Source organism: Podarcis erhardii, assembly GCF_964252035.2.
Source record: "Podarcis erhardii genome assembly, chromosome: 12".
Lineage (NCBI taxonomy): Eukaryota > Metazoa > Chordata > Lepidosauria > Squamata > Lacertidae > Podarcis > Podarcis erhardii.
In genome coordinates, this window is record NC_138513.1 from 1,626,100 (window position 1) to 1,646,858 (window position 20,759).

Sequence of the window (20,759 nt, forward strand, 5' to 3'; positions counted from 1 at the left end):
AGGGAGGGGCTCCAAACTCATCCTCCCTTGTCCCCGAGGCGGGCAGTTTTCTTGAGCAAGTCCACAGCCACCCCTGCGAGGGAGGACAGCAGCTCTCTTTCTTCCGCTTACGGTGGAAACATCACTTCCTATCATATCCATCCTATATTAACTCTTGAAGATGGACTGGCTGCCCAGAGGAGGAGAAAGAGACCCCTCCCCACGTGCTCAGATTAATGGCTTGAACTCAAACTGGTAACCAGACCTCTGAGCCCAGACTTCCTACACAGACAAGGTCTCATTGTGGCCAGCAATTGTGCTGCAGCATCCCGCACTCGCTACAGCTTCTGGATCAGACACGGGGGAAGCTCCACACAGAGGGCATGGCAGTAACTCAGTCCTGAAGTACTCAGTGCATGAACCACCGTGGCAAGGCTTCCCTGGTCCCGGAATGGCTGTTGGACCAATTGTGGCTGGTCAAAGGCCACGATTTAAGGTTTAAGACTCGGTAGAGGAGATGAGTTGCAGACCCCATGTGTCCCCGTTCAGCTGAACTCCCTGAGACGCCCACCTGGGATCTTCCCACTCAGCATCCTTTCCCAGGACACTCCATTCCATTCCTCTTCCCACCCACTTTTCCATTTCTTCCCCAGCAGCGACTCAGCCTTCCGGGCCGCTGGGCTTTGGGCTGGTTAGTCTCCCCCAGGAAATATTTCTTCCTGAAAGGTGGTGGGATGTGTGCGTGTTGCAGCGGCGTAGCGTGGGTTATCAGCACCCGGGGCAAGGCAAGTAATTTGCGCCCCCTAACCCGGGGCAAGGCAAGTAATTTGCGCCCCCTAACCCGGGGCAAGGCAAGTACAGTAATTTACTCTCCCAAGCAGCAGCAGTGAGGCTTCTCTTTCCCCCCGCGCTCTCCCGGAGCTGCCTCTTTTCTTTCCTTTTTTCCCTTTCTCCAAGGCTTTTCGCTTTCTCTCCTTAATTGATTCCCCCTCCACACCGCGGCGTTTCCTGGCTGCTTCCCCCCCCCCTTCCCCTCTCTCTCCTCCTCGCTCTGCTTGCCTTACCCTGCCCTGCCTGAGGGCGCCCTGAGGAGACTCCGCTCTCCTTTTTGACCAGGTGAGGTGGAAAAAAGGGGGGAAAGTCTCTTCCTGCCCCCTCGCCAGACTCCCTGCTCCGCTCGGCTCACTACCCAGGCGGCCAGTGGAGAGAGAGCCGCAATTACCATAAAGCTCCTCTCCCTCCGCTTCGCCAAGCTGTCAAAGCCCGGCAGCAGCGGCAACAGCAGCAGCAGGCGCAGCCAGACCCCCGCCCGCCAGCCCGCCCGCCCGGCTTCCTCTCCTTTTTTTGCCCGCGGCAGAAGGCTTCGCTCTCCCCCTTCCGCGACCTCCTCGCCAAGCCGAGCGAGCGCGGGCTCCCTAACCCGTGGATTTTAGTAGGGGCAGAGAGCTGCTAGTGCGAGTGCGCCCCCGCCCATGTTGCGCCCGGTGCGGCCGGCACCCCTGGCACCCCCCACGCTACGCCACTGGCGTGTTGTGCTTCTGCAAACCTGGGGGTTCCTGCTACCCACCCAAATCTGCTAATATTTCTGCTGTTAGCTAGATAAGGATCGGCATTCAGAGAACAAGCTTGCTCTCTCTCTCTGTGTACAATCCCTTCTGCTTTCTGTCTTATTCAATAATATACTGTAATTTCAAAACATACCACAGATTGATTGCTCAAATGGACCGCAGCTTCCTCCTTTTTGGCTTTGCTAACCTGCAGCCACTTTTGTTAAAATAGATATTGTTAAGTAAAATGATGTGCTGTTTCTGTGACTGACATGCATTAAAATAATGGGCGTGTTCCTTTCTTGTACTGCAGGCCGATATGGGAACAAGATGTGTAATTTATGAAATTTATGACTTGCTTGCTTGGAAAACAGACCCTCCAAGTGTCCTTGTTTTCCAGGGAGATCCCTGATTTAGAGAAGCCATCCCAGTTTCTGATTTGATCCCAGAATGCCTCACTTTTCCTTAGGACGTCCCTATTTTCACTGGAGAAATGTTGGAGGGTATGGAGATACCTGACCCCCGAGCCATCTGAGGGCAATCCTGTATAGGGAAGGTTGTTTTTTAAATGTTTAATGTTTTGTTATGTTTTTAATATTTGCTGGAAGTTGCCCAGTTTGGCCACCTGACAGTTCTGGATTGCAGCGAGTGGCCCAACCTGATCTGGGGCTGTCTCGACCCAACTTGACCCAAGACCAGATCCCTCTGAACTGGCTCAGGATTTGGGCTGATGGATTGTTGGTGAAGGACCCTGTGTGAGAGGCAGGGAAGTAAGGATCTTCCAAGGTGGGAAGCTGGGAGAAGAAAGAGAAGCTCCCAGGTGAGAGTTGGGAGGCTCCACCCCCTCTTGTGTGGGTAAGAGTTCAGATCTACCTGTCAAAGAGGACTTTGCACCTTTCCTTCTCTTCTTTTTTAGATCAGTTTGCTTTTCAATGAAATGTAATATGAAAAGTCTGAATAAAACCTTAATTATAAAAAACAGGGGAAAGGATTTGGGCTTCAACTGAATGGGTTGCACAGCTCTGCTACCCAGCATGTCCTCCTGGCCCTACTAAAATCTCGTGCTGCCTCAGGTGTGGTGGAGACACTCTCTCAGCACTCAGGCTGGATTAAGGTCCAACTGCTGGTCCAACCTCTGTATGAGGAACAGATGCCATCTTTTAATTCGCCTCAGGTAGCAAAATGTCTTGCGCAGGCCCTGCTCAGGAGACACTGATGAGACCATTCTTAAAGAACAGAGTAGCTTTTATTTAGAGGCTGTTTCAGGGCACAGCTGCAGGAAGCAGGCAAAGAGCAGTAAAACATGACTCCCCAAACATGGGAGAAATCAGTGGGCAGTTGTGGTTACAGCATACATCGTTCAAAATGCAAAGTGCACAAGACATCTCCAGCAGTCAAGTTTCTCAGCAGTCTCCCAGTGCAGGGAAAGAGGCAGGATCTGGTCTGACCTTGTTGTCAGCCAGCAGAGGTGATCTGGTCATGCCCTAGTCGCCTGCTGGTGAATATGGCTTCTAGGCATGGATCCTTCAGACTGGATTTCTGATTCAGCTCCAGGAATTCCTTGGCAGGGAACCTCTTTGGCACTGCTGGTACAAACAACAATAGAATACTCTCCCCCAAAATGCAGATATATCCAGGGTTAAGTGCTAAGGAGTGTTTTCAAAAAGAAATTATACTGTATCCTACTGGATCTTCAAAAATACATCTAGATGGCTAGCAATGAGAAAATGAAAGAAAAAATATTACAAGTAATCACACACACAGAGATTCCACTCAGTCGCCAGTTGAAAATATACTCTGGAAACCCAGCCTTATGAGGAACGGTTGAGGGAGCCGGGTATGTTTAGCCTGGAAAAGAGGAGACTAAGAGGAGACAGGAGAAACATCTTCATATCTGAAGGGCTCCAGAGGGTGGGAATCAGACCCATGGATTCAAGTTACCAGAAAGGAGCTCTGACTAAATATTAGGAAGAACTTTCCGATGGTAAGAGTAGTTTGACTGTGGAAGAGGCTGTCTCTGAAGGTTGTGGACTCTCCTTCATTGAAGGTTTTTAAGCAGAGGTTGGGTGTCATCTGTCATGGATACTTTAGTTGATATCCTGCATTGCAGGTGTTGGACTAGATGACCCTCAGGGTCTCTTCCAACTCTGCAATTCTAAGATTCTATGGATAAGGAAGAATGGGAGAGAGATCAATCAGGCAGGTCAAAAGCTTGCTAGGACAAAGGGGCCATAAGCAGCTCCTGTCAAGAGCATTCCTGCAACACCCCAAGTTTCCAATCACGTTCCAAAGGCTGCCAGGGCAGGGAGATTTATGGGCACATTCTTATGCTGGGGTGGTCAGAAGCAGCACTTCCATATGAGGCCCCATTCACTTTCCTTATTATTATTGTTGGCAGTCATCGGAGATAATACAAATCCCTGGAGAGAACAGCATTTCACCCAGCACCAATTAGACAATAAGCAGGCAGGAACAATGACTGCATTTTGTCTGTAGCAACAAAGGGCTTGTTCACACTTCTGTCTGTTCCATGCCTGGGAAGCATGGTTCCAAGCAGTTTTCCTCTCGTCTCACACTTTCCAGGCACAGCTCCAAGCAATTTTGTCTTTGCCCCACTGCTTACCCCCAGCCTGCTCTTTAGCGCTAAATCAGAACAAATGGCATTCCATGGAAAACCCAATTGCTGTTAGTTCTGATTCAGCACTAAAGGTTTCCCCGAGCAAAACTGGCCGGGCAAATGAAGATGTGGATAAGCTCACCTCACGACAGCTGCAAATGTTTCCACAGCCACCTTCACCCAAATACGCACAGAGAGCAAGAGACTCTGGTCTGAATTACACTCACAGAACCTGAGCTCTCTGCCGATAGCCAAAAGCAAACAAAGGGTGCCTGAAAAGCTATACATGACCCCCTTATTTAAACCAGTTTACAACAGCTGCAATCCCTTTCTTAATTTTGCCTAGAGAGGACTTTTTTTCTTTAATTTGATCATACAGCTTCTGCTCTCCAGGCAGCAGAGGCTCCTTGTTGGCAATTTTCTGTATTAACTCAGCTACTTTCCTCACTTCCTTCAGGGACCGGATTCGTTCCTGATATCCAGGCTTCAGCTCCTGTTCTTCGGACATGATGAGCAGATCAATGTACTCTGGGGTAGAGAGTGGGTTGGGCTTCAGTGCAATCTCCTGAAGGCGCTGGAGGCTTTGAGATGATTTCTGGATAAGCTCTTCTAAGATGTGTTTCACTTCTTCATATTCCTCATTAAGCTTTTCAAGCAATTTCTCTGTGGTCATCAGCTCACCAGAAGCACATTCATACTTTTGCTTCAGTTCTTCATAGGTCCTGCTCTCTTTTCTTGTTGTATATTCAAATTTGTATTTCTGATTGAAGTGCACATTCCACTCACAGTGGCCTGGACAGACTTTGCATTTTCCTGTGCTGCTATTGATAGCTGCACAACCACGCTTATCTTCATCTCTAGGAATTGCACAAGGATAGTGACAGGTGAAGTGACAATTCATGCAATTAGTTATGTATTTTCCTGTGCCAGATATAACCGTCTTCACTGGGACAGTTACTTCTACCTCGTATGTAAAGTTTCTGTTTGCCGCCATGTCAACCTTATGCTTGTCCAGGGCTTCCTGCGTCTTCCTCAGTTCTTCCAGCTTAGCCAGTCCAGCTTTGATTTGGGGCTGCAACCCTTCAATAGCAGCTTCAAGCTCTTTTCGCTCCCTGAGCACTTCCTTTGTCAATGTTAAGCTCTTCGTTTCTAGCGTGTGGGATGAATCAAAGAAGGTCTTCATGCTCATGGTGCCCATTTTCCAAAACATTTCATCAAAATTGAAGTTTCCTCCAGGCTCCACAGGATTGTTGGCAAACAGTGCTGAATTGTTGAATTTGAAGTGCACAGGGGTGCCCTTGGCATCCTTGGCGCATGGTACATTGGCTTCCTTAATGGCCTCGAGAACAGGAGGGGTCTGTCCATCTGCAAATGTGATCAGGACTTGGATGTTGTCCTTTATATCTTTGCCAAAGATGGAGAGCACAGAGTCAAAGACGTATTTCTGGGCATGAGTTAAACGAGCAAAAGAGGCCTGGACGACAATACAGATGGCATCTATATGATCAGTGCCCCCTGGGGAGGAGAAAAACTCCCGGATCTGCTTTGTTATCAACTTGTCATGCTCTATTCCTCTTGTGTCTCCAAATCCTGGAGTGTCAATAATGGTGAGGGAATAGGGGACTTGGAAACCCTTGCAGTAGTGGACAATGTAGGCGGTCACTTCTGATGTTTGGCTTTGAGCTTGGCTTCTGTTGGTATTTTCATGAATAAGTTTGAATCGGAATTTATCTCCCCATTGCACGCCCAGGATGTAGTTGATCATTCCATTGATGAGAGTGGTTTTCCCTGACCCTGTTGCCCCCATCACCATAATCACTTTGTTGGGGGCCTGAATGTTCTCTTTCCCTAGCTGGTATGTTAGACAGGATCCAGAGACATCCTGTATGGGCTCCAGTGGCAGAGCATACACTGCTGGTGGCCCATCCTCCACGCAGGTGCTGCCTTGGATGTATTTACAAGCTACTCTGCTCTCGTCTCCTTCCAATGATGTGGAAACCTCAATCTCTTTGCTGGGCTCACTCTCAGCCCCACCGGCACACATGGCTGAGACTCTGAATCTGTAGGGTGTCTGCGGCTTCAGACCATCCATCTCACAGAACTCTGTTTTCTTCCCTGTTCTTTTTTCAGCCCATTCATCTTTGTCCCTGCTTTTTGCTTCTCCAGCCTCTTCACTGTAGTCCACTTTGTATTCCTTTATAACAGCTCCCTGGCCAATGACCTTTGGGCTCTCCCAGGCTATACTGATTTTGGAAGACTCTGCAATTACCACTCTCAGTTCCCCAGGAGGGCTGGTAGGAAGTGTCTGTACAGATCTACTCAAATCACTAGTCTCACTAAGTCCTGGTTTGCTCCTAGCGGTGTATCGGAATTGGTATTCTGTGTTTGCGCTCAGCCCTCTCACTTGGAATGTCTCCTGACTGTCGTCAGTATTCACAATCTTCCAGTTTTCTTCTTCTGCAATCTTGTATTCTACCTGATAGCTGGAGATTGAAGCCTTCCCATATTTTGCGGGTTGAAATGTCAGCTGCACACTCTCATGTCCAATTCGGCCAATCAGTGGAGGGAGAGGTTTTGAAGGCAGCTCAAAGTTGCTGCTGACCATCTCCCCATCTTCATAGAGGTAAATGGAAGCACCTGGGTTGTTCTGGTCTGGGACAGAAGCCACAAGGAACCGGATATTCTCATTTGATTTATTGACCCGGGCAAAATGTGTAATGGATTTGGAAGCTGTACGAGCATTCCGATTTCTCTCTTGGTTCTCAAACCAGGCTTTACTGTTCTTGGGTGTCGACTGGTCACTGGTGGAATTTGCTGTTTCCTGAAAAAAATCTTTCTGAAGCCAGTCTTGTAAGGTGGCTAAAAATGGTTCCTCATCATGTAAAGAAGTGAAGGTAAATGAGACAACAAACTCATTCACAGGGTTTAGCACGATTTCTTCCAGTTTGTTCTGGGAAGAGATTACTTCCATTCCACTTAGGATTCTAAGGTAAGAATTCACCAAATTAATCTCTCGTTCTTTGGCATCCAAAAACTCACTGAGTCTTTGGCTGTTGAAGGGAGACTGGTTAATGGACATTAAAATGTCCACCAGAACACTTTCCTCTTTCCCCCCTCCCCGGATCAAAGGCAGGATTCCTGCCAGGTGTTTCTGGAAAGTCTGCCTGTGCTGCTTGCACAGATCCTTGAATCTCTTGATTTTCATCTTTAATTCTGGGAAGTTTTCAGCAACAGGATTCATAGCCAGATCATTGCATCGCATGTTGATTTCATTCAGATTCTCCAAGACAGTTTGAGCATCAAAGATCAGTGTTAAGCTGATCTCACGCACCATCTTAGCTGCTCTGGAATCTAGCTTGGTCAGTGGGTACAGCCAAACTCTGACAGGCACAGCCTTCTCTCCATCCTCCCCAAGCTTTGGGGGCAGATCGCTGTAGACTTTCATGGCATCTTGAAAAGTCACCGGATTGCTTTCCAAAGAAAAATCCCCATAGAACTTGCAGCTGAACTTCTCCGTTTGGGCTTTCTCCTTCTCCTCCATCTCAACAGATGCTTCCCCTTTGATAGAGACTGCAATCAAGTTGATCGCAGCGTGGAGGCTTCCTTGTATATCTTGCACAGACTCGGAAAAAGAGACATTTCGGTCAAACACAAAGAAAGCCTGGGCTCCATACAAGATGGCAGTGACAACATGGGTGGCTGTGCCATGCTCAAAAACAGCTGGATAAGTGACATTTTGAATTCCCAAATGGCTCATGGTCAGCTGTGAATACTTGGTGGTAGTTTTGTACTGCAGAGTGACTCTGGCCTGTTTCGTGGACTTCTTGGTGTCTTGAAGGAATTTGCCTGATCCACCCACTTCAACCAATCCCCCCAAAAAACTGGCCTTGAGTGATGCTGAGACACTGAGGGCAGAGGCCTTATCATCGATGGAGTCAGATGCAATGATTTCATATTCAGCCTTGGGTTGCGGTTTGATACACAAGTCCTTCTGAAGCGAGTCCTGGTCCCAAAGGGTGATTCCTGGGATAAAGCAGAGAAATATGCAATGCTTGAGTATGCTCATACAAATGTAGAACACAATTAGCCTAATGCCTAAGACTGAACAGAGAAACAAGGAGATAAACTAGAGCTATTACTGTCCACAATGTCTGCACTCATGAATTTTGTCCCACTGTCATCCACAAAGAAAGAGGTTTGTGCAGTTTTGTAAAACTTTGCAAAAGGCAGAGAAAATATTTGACCAGATATGATAGTGGAACAAGTGTGAACATTTCATGAGCGTCTGTTGTACAGGCCTCAGAAAGGGGATGGGCACAACTCAGCAGCAGGGATAAGATTCAGTCACCACCATTTAGGGCTGTGATCATGTCCTGATTGATGCCCTAGAGAGCTGGTGCTAGTTGTTGACTGGCACGGAAAAAATGGGTATACATAAGGAGAATTCCCTGGGGGCCAAGATCCAAGTTGGGGCAAAACACTTTGGTGAGAGAACCCCAGCAGATTTAAAATCACAAAATATGCAGCAAAGCAAAGTGTGAAAATTTAGGCTGTCAGACCTTTAAAATAAGTGCTTGTGAGTTCCTTCCAAAATAGTTTCCCCCCCCCGGCATAGAAAAAGACCACATGTTTGGTAAGTTCATAATGGTTTACTTAAAAACTCTCCAAAGGTCAGATTCATGTCATTTTCCGCACAGCAGTCAGACAACACAGGGAGTAAAACTTGGCTTAGTTACAGTGGTGAAAGTTGTTAAATTATTGGTACAAGAACACAACAATGGATTACAGTCCCTCCAGGTGTCCCTATTTTCCAGGGACAGTCTCGGATTTATAGAAGCCATCCTGGTTTATGATTTAAACCTGGAATGTTCCGCTGTCCCTTAGGCTTAGGAGATCCCTATTTTCATCAGAGAAATGTTGGAGGGTATGGAGTTATGTGACCCCTGAGCCAAGGAGAAAAGTAACTAGACAACCTATAGAAGACATCTGAAGGCAGCCCTGTATAGGGAAGTTTTTTTATGTTTAATGTGGTATTTTCAAGAAAAAAAGATGCCAGAACTCTCCATAAATGCTTCACTTGTTCTCTTATAATGCAATGGTGACCACCTGAGAGGTGCTGGAACTGAGTTATGGCAGGTTCTGGCTGAAAAAATGTCCTGTTTTTTTACCTACAGTAATAATTGTGGAAAGATGTATTCTTAATCACCTGCATAAGCCTGGTGGACTAGAAAGGTTTTTAGCAAGCTTTAAAAAATTGAAACAGAACACACCTGCTGAATCTTTATTGATAGATGATGATGATTGGAGCAAGGTTAAGGAGCATAGACGCTATCACGGGCAAGAAGACTTCTTTTTAATAAGTGGAAGTCTTGTCCAAATTAAGAGAACATAAAGGAACACAAACGTTGACAAAAGAAGTGGAAGCAGATTGTAATGGATGCTGAAAATGAATTTGAGGAGCACATTTAGCACTGAAACTGCACTGTTTGGGCTGACTGTTAATCTTGATATGAATAATGTTTCCCTTTTCAGTATAAGCTCTTCCTTGCACCAGCTCTACCTGGGATGAGGGCATCTTTACGACAGTCGTACAGCATCCCCAGCTGGAATGGGCGGCCCAGGGCTGGTATTTCAACCGTGTCATCTGATCTGTCCATGGCTCTGATCCAGGTTGCTCTCCTGTCTTCACTTTCCTGCAAGAAACAAGAGATGTGAAGGACTCTGGAAAGATTATTCGGCATGCAAAGTGTGTGGGGAAAAGAGGAAGATTAGTACTACCATCCAAAGAGGGATGCTGACATGCCGTCAAGCCCCCCCCAAAAGGGAGGGGGGAATGTCACATCATGGGGGGGGGGGTGTTAGACGTTTGTATGCAATAGTTGCACATGTTCAAGGCAGCTTGTGCAACTGATCATTTTCTTGCTTCCCTCCCATCCACAGCCCCCTGTAGCAGCTGAAAACTCTATCCTGTGATCCCTGCACCCTGAACAAAGCGGACTGTGTCACACAGAAATGCAGTGGGAGGGGAAATCACCCTGAAACTGGGAAAAGGGATCATGTACCAATGGGGGCTCTGCTTGGACAGGATTCCTAGGCCCAAAGTCAGGTGAATCCCACTGCAGCCCTGTATGGCAGACACTACACTATCCAGGCCCTTTGGAAAGGGTTTGGGGGGCACAAGGGGTCACAGGAGCTGGAAGGGAAGATCAATATTTTCCAGGAACAACCACTGGGTGCTTCCTACACCGAATTTCCGTTTGGCTGAGAATTGTGCCTGCTGATAATATTTCGGATGGTAGAGAAATATTCTACCACCACCAGTTTTAAACCCCAACTATCTGGCACAGTATTCAAGGAGGCTATCAAAGTGGGGAACTCATACATGCAGCCAGCCAAATCACACAACAACAACAATAATTATGGCAGGAATCATGAATGATGCTGCCATAAATAACAGCGAGATACACAAAGTAGTATTTGGCAGAAACAAACTGCAGTGGAAGCAGCGCTGATCGTGATGAGTACAAGTGGAAATGGAAGTTGCTGCTCTCTTATATTACTCCTTGTGCTGCACCAAGAAGTTCATGGCACAATGGGAGTCAAATAACACGGTAAAGGGATGGTATCTGCAATATACAAAATACTACTCCAAAATCTCACAAACTCCCTAGATACAATCAAAAAACAGTGGATGACATAGGCTATGAGATTAGCCCCACTCAATGGACCAGAATGTGGTCTAAACCCCCCTTAAAATCCATATCAAAAAAGAAAAGAAAAAATAACTCACTCTGAAAATCACCTGCAGGTGGTACCTAACTCCAAGAAAACTAGCGCTAATACGCCCAGGAACCTCACCAAAATGCTGGAGAGGGTCACCTCCACAGGCACATATCTCCACATGTGGTTGGAGTGTCCCAAAATCCAACTATTCTGGACAACAGCCATACGATAAATATGTAAAATAATCAAGCAAGTATTAGAAATCACCCCAGAATTGGCCCTACTAAACAGCTTCCAAGGCAAGAATGCCCATTTACACCACAAAGAACTCATAACGCACCTACTTTCAGCAGCCAGAAGCACCATAACCAGACACTGGAGAGACCTGTCAGGAGTAAGCATGGACCAAGGTACCAAATAGTATGGGAAACTAGAAAAATTTGCCAATAAACTGAAACTGACAGGGGGACAAATAGAAGAAGACGCCTTCACCCCGGTATGGCTCCCCTTTATCACATACACAGCCCAACAAGACAATGACAAAAATCTACCAACAGCATACAAATCAATATGGCTAACCTGATCCAAAACACCCACTCACACATGAAAACAAAGACCACCACAGCCAACCACAAACAAACAACCACACCTTAGGCCACCCCAACCTCTCTCACTACCAAAGGAACACAAGTGAATAGCAGAGAACCTGCACAAGCAACGTTGACACAAAACCCCACATATATTAAGTAAAATAGAAACATCATCACCCACCCCCATTCACCTTTCCCCCCTCAGCCTCTTTCCCCCTAGTCTTCCTAATCTCTCAACAAATGAAACCGATTTGTAAAAAGGAAAATGTTACATGGGGGAAAAATATGAGAGAGAGACATTGCACCTACCTTTGTAAATAAAGAAAATCTTTAATAAAAGTATATTTTTAAAAAGAAAATCTTTTGTAGAGGAACACAGAACTGTAGTGTTGGAAGGCACACCCAAAGGTCATCTAGTCCCACCTCATACAACACACAGCTGAAGAATCCCTGGTGGCCATCCAACCTCTGCTTGAAAACCTCCAAGGAAGGAGAGAACACCACCCAACAACAAGGGAGTGTGTCCCACAGTCGAACAGCTCCTTCCGTCAGAAGGTTCTTCCTAATGCTCAGCTGGAAAGTCATTCATTGACATTTGAATCCATTGGTTCAGGTCCTGCCCCCTGGACCAGCAGCAAAGAGCCTGTTCCATCTTCCCTGTGCCAGCCCTTCAGGTATTTCAAGATGGCTCTCATATCATGTCTCAGTCTTCTCTTCTCCAGGCTAACCACACCCAACTCCCTCAACCACTTCCCCCAAAAGCTTGGTTTCCTGACCCTTCATCATCTTGGTCTCCTGCCCCAGCACACGTCCAGCTTCTCAGTATCTTTCTTAAACTGTGGCGCCCTGAACCTTACAAAGTACTCCAGGTGTGTTGGAAGGGACCCCCTAGAGTAATCTAGTCCAACCCCCTGCAATGCAGGAATCTCAGCTAAAGCATCCATTTACATTTAACCACTTCCAGCGTCTTTCTTTATTAAGACTTTGACTAGGTTTCCTGTTCATTAAATGTCTCCCAATACCCTTTCCCATCTGTCTGCAAAACAATTCAAGATTAATCCCAACTGCCCTGTCTAGCCGATTCTCTTTCCAGGCATACGGTGACCACCATAGAGCCCATAACAATTTATTCTTTTCCGTGTTCTGGAACGGACATTCACTACATGCAGTCCCTAAAAGCAGCTAGTTCTGTATTGTAAAAGGCAGTTTAGCTAGGCCATAAACTCAAAAGTAAATGGAATAATCAAAATGATAGTTTTATGAAATTATTGTTTTCTCCAACACACACACACACACCCCTGACCAGAAAACCCGAACCAGTTGTAGTGTGGGATGTATTTACACTGGTGAAAGGAAATCTCTCCCTTTCTGGGAAAGGCTCTGGCTGGGGAGAAACCTTCCTTACAACTGTCCTTGACCGGCTGTGAACTTGAGCTCCCTGTGCCTTCGCCTCTTTTGCTTTCACTTTACTTGGCAGAGCCCAGCCTGAACTCCCTGCACTCTGCGCACCAGATCCAGCCCCACTTGGAAAAATCAACCAGTCTAGAATGCAGCAGCCAGATTACTGGCCAGACTATTAATGTGTTGGCGGAAACAGTTGCAGATTTGGCAGGAGAGTGTGGCTGGAATAATCTTGAAGCTGCCAAAAGGGAGAAGAGCAGGGCAAGCTTACAAGACTGAAGTGAAGGCCCAAGACAGGTGTTGATCATCATGTGAGCTGCGCACAGGTGGGCTGGAGCGAGCGAGCTACCACCATTCCTGTGGAGCCTCCTTTTATTGAGACAAACATGCAAGCTAGGCAAATACTTTTTTGGGCTGTGACCTTTACACATCTTCCGTCCCGAAATCGTGGGGTGGTACAAAGTTATTTTGGCACCTGTTCCACAGCGTCATTTTCCCCTTGCACAGTGTATGACGTAGGAGACAAAAGGTCTCTAAGGAAATTGTTACAGACAGGACACTGCTGACTTCTGAGACCGCAAAAGGTCAGACCTAGGGGACGATGTTCTAGACAGCTTGTGGCTTGTCTGAGGGGAGGGGTTGTGCCCTGCACCCCAGGGTCACGCGTGCAGGCAGATTGTGGCTGCCTGCTGGTGGGGAAGTGTGCTCCCTCCGGACCCCACTCCAGCACCCAGCTGTCCATCCCACCACAGACATGTCTGTGATATTCTACCAGGGAAGCTCATCAAAACCACCTTGCAGCTTGTCAATTTCCTTCTTAAATTGTGGTGCCCAGAACTGGACACAGTATTCCAGGTGAGGTCTGACCAGAGCAGAATAGAGTGGGACTATTACTTTCCATCATCTGGACGCTAGACATCTGTTGATGCAGCCTAGGATTGCATTAGGGTTGTTTTGTTTTTACTGCTGCATCTCACTGTTGACTCATTTTAAGCTTGTGGTCTACTAAGACCCCTGGATCCTTTCTACATATACTGCCAGCAAGCCAGGTGTCCCCATCTTATATTTGTGCATCTGTTTATTACTTCTAAGTGCAGAAACTGACATTTTATGCCCACTGAAATCAGTGTTGAATACAGTGTTGAATACGACTGAATACTCCAATTGGAAGTGATGAAATAGAAGATGTAATCAAAGAGTTAAAGAGGGGGAAAGCCCCTGGTCCCGATGGATTCACTGCAGGTTATTACAAAGAGATGAAACCCATTTTGGTGGGACCTCTAAAAGAAACTATAGATAATATTTTAAGGAAAGGAGAACTCCCAGAGACCTGGAAGGAGGCATTTATTACATTTATCCCCAAGCAAGATGCAGACTTAACTCAGGTCAAAAATTACAGACCGATCTCACTGCTGAACACAGATTATAAAATATTTGCAGGGATTCTGGCAAAAAGGCTGAAAAGGTTGTTATCAGAAATTATCCATAGGGACCAAGCGGGATTCCTGCCAGGTCGGCAGATGAGAGACAACACAAGAATTATAATTGACATGTTAGAGTACCTATCTGCCAGGATTGACAAACAGGTTACAATGATGTTCGTAGATGCCGAGAAGGCATTTGACAATGTCATTTGGGATTTCATGTTGAAAAATATAGAACATATGGAGGTGGGGAAGGACTTCTTTAATGGAGTGAAAGCCATATATACAGACCAGAAAGCTAAGTTGATTATTAACAATATAGTAACAGAAGAGATAAAGATACAAAGAGGAACAAGACAGGGTTGTCCACTCTCCCCGCTTTTGTTTATAATGACTCTAGAAGTTTTATTAAACTCTATAAGACAGAACCAAAAAATAAAAGGAGTGCTAGTTGGAAAGAATGAATACAAGACCAAAGCTTTCGCAGATGACGTAGTAATAATGACAGAAGAACCAACAATTGCGACAGGAGAAATATTAAAAGAATTAGATCAGTTTGGAGAGGTAGCAGGGCTCAAAATAAATAAGTGTAAAACAAAAATAATAGGCAAAAACTTGGATCAGAAAACAACAGAAATAATCCAACAGCAAACGCAAATAGAGGTGGTTAAAAAAGTGAAATATCTAGGTATTTGGATAACACCTAAGAATATAGACTTATTCAAAAACAATTATGAACCGGCGTGGAGGGAAATAAGAAAAGATTTGGAAATTTGGAGAAGGCTGAATCTGTCATTCTGGGGAAGGATTAACACGATCAAGATGAATGTGCTTCCAAGGCTGATGTTTCTGTTTCAATCTATCCCCATAATTAAAGGTAGCCGAATCTTTAAAGAGTGGCAACGAGTGCTCTCGAGATACATCTGGCAGGGAAAGAAACCTAGGATTCAGTTCAAATTATTAACAGACATAAAGGAAAGAGGGGGTTTCGCCTTGCCGGATATAAAGCTATGTATATAAAGCTATATTATGAGGCGGTTTGCCTATGTTGGGTCAAAGATTGGGTAAAGTTAGAGAACAGGGAACTACTTGACTTGGAGGGCCATGACAACAACTTCGGCTGGCACGCCTATTTATGGCGGGATAAATGGAAAATATACAAGGGATTTGGGAACCATATTTTTAGAGGGCCATTAATTGAAATATGGGAAAAATATAAAAATCTGTTGGAACCGAAAACACCACATTGGCTTTCGCCTCTGGAAGTCATGTGTGTGAAGACTATCAATATGAGAAGTAACTGGGCAACATATAACCAGTTAATAATCAAAGAAGAGGGGAATTGGAAGATACGACCATATGATCAGGTCAAAGAATATGTTTATGACTGGCTACATCACCTCCAGGTGAACCAAATGTTTAGGAAGGATCTTAAAGAAAGAGGTTATGGAGAGAAGGAATCCAAGTTTCAGATGGAGATTATAAATAAAGAAGAGAAAATTGTATCGAAAATGTATAGGATATTGTTGGATTGGAATCTAGGAGATGAGGAAGTGAAGTGTGTGATGATCCGCTGGGCAAAGGATGTAGGACATAATATACTATTTGAAGATTGGGAGAAACTTTGGAAGGAAGGACTTAGTTTCACGGCGTGTATAACGATAAAAGAAAACGTAATGAAGATGTTTTATAGGTGGAATTTAACACCTATGAAACTATCGAAAATGTATAAGGTGGATAACAAGTGTTGGAAATGTAAGGTTAGTGTGGGCTCCTTCTACCATATGTGGTGGGAGTGTGGAAGAGTGAAACAGTTCTGGGAAAAGATTTATACTGAATTAAAGAAGATCTTAAAATATACGTTTTCAAAGAAAGCAGAAATCTTTTTATTAGGCATATTAGGTCATGAGATAAAAAAAGAAGACTAGAGATTAGTGTATTATGCAGTTACAGCGGCAAGGGTAATGCTGGCCCAGATGTGGAAAAAGCAGGAAACTCCAACGGTGGAGGAGTGGAGATCAAAGCTGTTAGACTACATGGAACTGGATAGACTCACAGGTAAAGTAAGATATACAAAAGACCAAAAGTTCACCAAGGATTGGGGAAAATATGTAGATTATCTGGAATTCATTAACCAAGGGAAAATAACGCTAAAGGGATTCAGAGACGCACTGTGAAAAAAAAATAAGAGTTATTGTTGAAAGACAATATGAGACTAAACAATTTATGAGGATAATATAAACTAAGAAATGCATATGAAGAGATACAACGACAATATAGACTAAGAAATGTGTAACTTAAAGTATTACTTCGAATGATTTTCGGAGAAGCTAAAGGAAGCCTAGAAAGCAAAGATCAGGTAATGTGGTGGATGTGAAAACTAAGTCTATGTATATTTTTTTTATTTTCACTTTTTTTCTTTATATTGTATTGTATTTCTATTCTTATCTGTTTGTATGTATGTATATATATATTTCTCTTCTTTCATGAAGCAAAGCAATAAAAATAATTTGAAAAAAAGAGGGGAAAAAAAGAAATCAGTGTTGTTAGTCTTGCCCCAGTTCTTTAGTCGGTTACAGTCATATTGAATATTGATTCTCTCTTCTTCAGTATTAACTACCCTTCCCAGTTCAGCGTCATCTGCATATTGGATGAGCATGTCTTTCTGTCCAAGTCAACAAACACAAACCCTGGTTAAGTGCCAAGACTTTGCCTGTGCTCGCAAAATCTGCTAAGGAGATTTCAAGCTTGCTGCCTTTAGCTGCAATCACTATAAACCTTGTCCACATGTTCATTGTATGTCCTGCTGTCTTGTATGCACGTATTCTATATTAACTTTGCTTATGATCGACATTTTTGTATTCACTCATAGGAAGTTTGATTCTTGATAGATTAGAAAAATAAAATAAGCATTAATGCCTACTCTCATCACCTCAGTTAAACAGAGTTCAAGGCACTACACATTTCAGCAGCACAAGAGATCTGACAAGGAAATGGTTTCTGCAATTTGCCACCTGCTCTCAGCCTCTCTTCCTGGGCAGCAGACCTTTCATTCAATCACTTTGCAAGGAGGGAAGATTCCTCCTATACAGAGTGGGGGAAACCAAAGGTGTGAGACAGCAGAAGTGGAGTTGGAGCTGAGTTCCACCTATGCTCTGATTGTGCTTGCAGAAAGTGGGCAGGGTGCCAACCCTTTGAAGATCCCTCAATTTCTCTTGACACCCCCAGCTTTCCCCCAAGATGAGGCAAAAGGAAAGGTAGGGCAGAGAGGGAGAGAAAGAGATCTGATGCAGGTCTCCCCCAAATTGCGAGGATTAAGAGCAATCTCACACATGTTGCAGTCTTAAAATATGAGAAAGGGGCAGAGAGTAGAGAAGAATAAACAATGGGGGATGCCATCAATGACTGAAATACTTTCTCATTAATTGATGGAGACTGGTAAAACAAACCAAGGGAAGACACAGAAATGTCCAGGGTGCAATAGCCCAGGTGGTCCACAGCCGGCTGCCCCATCCCTCCTGCAAGGAAGCAACTGGCAGCAGCAGAGGTGCTCAGCATCTTAGGAAGGTGCCATATCCTGAGTCAGGGCAGGCGTCCCCCATGTCCCACCCCAAAGCCCGGGAGAGCCTTGAGCTGCAGCCTTCCTTCCTTTGCTCCATATCAGGATGGATTCATGGCCTTTCCAAAGAGCCAGAGAGCAGGAGGCGAGGGCATCATCAGCGCACGATCCCCGTCACCAAGTCCCCTCTGCAATATGCCATGGTTTGCAGCAGCCGTGCAAAATAAGCCTTTGACAACAAAAGAAGCCGTGACCACTTCTAATGTGCAAACGCGTCTTACCAGAAACGTGGGAAACGGATGAATCTTGCCTCCAAGTGGCTCTCTTGCTTGAGTTTGTCTCGACTTGCGTTGGTCCCCTCGTAAAGCACAAGTCTGCTTCAGCCACAGAGGCTGCTTCTCCTTTTATCTGTTTGGGAGTGACAAAGTGCAAGGGGACAAGGATCACTTTCGGGGGGAGAAGGAAGTTGTGAGATGGTGGAAGCCACTCCCACTCGTCAGCATTTCACTCCAAAAAGGCTCTTAAGCGGTGCATCGTAGAGTTGGAAGGGACCCCAAGGGCCATCCAGTCCAACCCCTCCTGCCGCCTCCCCACAAGTCGGATCCATGCAGAATCAAGGTCCTTAGTTGCACAACCCTCCCTTTCCTGGTATCTGGACCCAAAATGGATCCATGGAAGCCGATTGGCTTCATACAGCAGGGATCGACATCACGGGGGATCTGTTCTCCCCCCCTGGGCTTTTGGGAAAGAGGTTGTCATCAGGGCCTCCATCTTGGCCTCAGATATGGGGGCTCTTGGCAGTAGAGGAAGGTTTCCCTCGGCATCAAGCCACAATCAGCCTCGATTTTATGAGATTGGGAGAGAAGAGGCTTTCTGGAGCAAAAACAGTTGACTCCAGCAAGAGGGCCCTGAGATGTTTGGGTGAAGGGCGGTGTACAAACAACAACCACAATAAATATTATCTCCCATTTTTATGCACTGTGGGGGCAGCAGGGCCATGCTCTGGGGGAACATGAAGGAGGAAATTCTGTGTATTCAGGGGGTGGAAGAGCTGACAGGAGTTTGCCCTTCCTTAGAAATGCCCCCGGTATAAATGTGATGGGGCCGTCCCCTCCTGAGGCTGCTGAACTACAACTCCCACCACCAGGCGCTTTGGCCAGGCTAGCTGGGGCCGGTGGGAGTTGTAGTTTGGCAACATCTTTTGGGCCAAAAATCCCCCACACTTGCCCCAGGAAAAGGAACCTTTTGAACTCCTCATGATGAACTCCCCTCACAAATCTTATTTCTTTGACTGGCCAAAGGCTCTTCCGATGCTGCTCTGGAGGGAAACATTTTGAACCTGCTGTTCTGGTGGCCTGAAGAAAAAGAGAGGGAAAATCCTGGCTGTTTCTGAGGGGAAAGTGTCTAAAATTCTCCTCAGAACCAGTCCTCAAACTGTAGCCTTTTTAGGCCCTTTAAACCATGGGTAGGAAAAATGTTGCACCCGAGCTGTGACGAAAAGGAGCCAAAGGACCCCAAAGGGTTAAATCCAGAGAAAGAGCTTTATTCTGCCCTCCGAGGAGCAAGTGTGACAAGTCACAAGCAAGCAGGAAGTTCACAGGCATTGCACAGAGTTTATATCCCCCTTTCTAGTCCCCTCCCCCTTCTTCAAGAGTCCTGCCCAGGAGTTCCTCTGAGCATGAACAGAAAGCTGTCTTGGGACCAGTTTTGGACTTTTCCCAGGAAGGGGGTGAGAGGGTTTTCAGAGTGTTCCCGTTGTTTCATTCTTGTGCTTTGGCATGGTTCCCGGACAGAAAGCAAGTTGCAATGTGGTTCTTTAGCAAGGCCAAAGGCTCTGAGAAAGGCCTGAGAAGACAAGGGGCTCTGTTCTCTACCTTGTTGCAATCTTTTTTTTAGTTACAGCAAGCGCAGAGTGCTTAGCTAATGCATTTTGTCTTAGAGGAAAATGCAGTTTTTAAAACGCTCGAGGCGAGGCTTTTGAGGCCTGGCTGGGGGGGAATTCACAGGGTAACTCTAACTGTACCCCTTCAAAACTGCTTAGGGCAATACAGTGGTGCCTCACAAGACGAAATTAATCCGTTCCGTGAGGCTCTTCATATAGCGGTTTTTTCGTCTTGCGAAGCAAGCCCATTGACAGCTTAGCGGATTAGCGCTATTAGCGGTTTAGCGGCTTCTAGCGGATCAGCTGATAAGTGGCTTAGCGGCTTAGGAAAAGGGGGGGAAAGGGGGGGAAACCCGCAGGACATTTCGTCTTGCAAAGCAAGCCCATAGGGAAATTTGTTTTGCAAAGCGCCTCCAAAACGGAAAACCCTTTCGTCTAGTGGGTTTTCCGTCTTGCGAGGCGTTCGTCTTGCAGGGCACCACTGTACACTCCTTTTGCTTCTGAGGGGGGAGAGAAACTTGCACAGTCAGCTTCTAGGTTAACAATATTTGTTCTGTGATTTCTGTCCATCCTGCAGCGTTTGCACAAAACTCAAGAGCACCACTCCTTAACTCCTGGGATTTCGGGCCTGGAAAAGCGATGGGGAAGGAGATGCACTGCCATTTGCTTTTCATAATATCCCTTCTGAGCGTTCGGTGCAATCTCTCAGATCCCTGACTAGCAGCCTTTTTATGAAGCTGAAAAGCTCTGGGCGAAGGGACTTAATATCACTGTCATCAAGGGACAGGAGGAGGAAACCTCGGCCTATTTGGGGCACGTATTTCTGCCCCCCTCAGCGCCCTCTTGGCTCCGGTTGCCATTTCACGCATCAGACCTGTGGGGCTGAACTGATGCTGCACCAAAATGGCTGCCCTGTCGGGGAAGGCTTTTCCAGAGGGGCTTCCACAGAGGAGTCGGGAACCCCCAAGCCCACTCCCCAAAGTGGCCCTTCCTGGCAAGCGGAGGGAGGCTGTTTCCCCCACCATGCTGGCCTCACA

At 46.0% G+C, this 20,759-nt stretch overlaps 1 protein-coding gene and 1 long non-coding RNA gene across 3 annotated transcripts; one reads left to right on the forward strand and one right to left on the reverse strand.

The window, feature by feature from the left end:
• The first annotated feature begins 135 nt into the window (after window positions 1–135).
• LOC309326073 lies at window positions 136–3,989 on the forward strand. Its single transcript, XR_014150099.1, has 2 exons — window positions 136–234; window positions 2,135–3,989. It is a non-coding gene; the product is annotated as an uncharacterized lncRNA (long non-coding RNA).
• Window positions 2,751–19,840, reverse strand: LOC309325881 (uncharacterized protein). Of its 2 annotated transcripts, XM_081834203.1 has the most exons (4): window positions 19,083–19,840; window positions 18,122–18,248; window positions 9,704–9,836; window positions 2,751–8,166 (listed from the first exon to the last, which is right to left on the reverse strand). In XM_081834203.1, the coding sequence occupies exons 3-4, from the start codon at window positions 9,798–9,800 to the stop codon at window positions 4,439–4,441; spliced, it is 3,825 nt and encodes a 1,274-aa protein (XP_081690329.1). In that variant the 5' UTR covers window positions 9,801–9,836; window positions 18,122–18,248; window positions 19,083–19,840; the 3' UTR covers window positions 2,751–4,438. The 2 variants fall into 2 exon arrangements, with proteins under 2 accessions (XP_081690329.1, XP_081690328.1); XM_081834202.1 differs by lacking the exon at window positions 19,083–19,840 and having other exon boundaries at window positions 18,122–18,846.
• Between the last annotated feature and the right edge of the window lie 919 nt (window positions 19,841–20,759).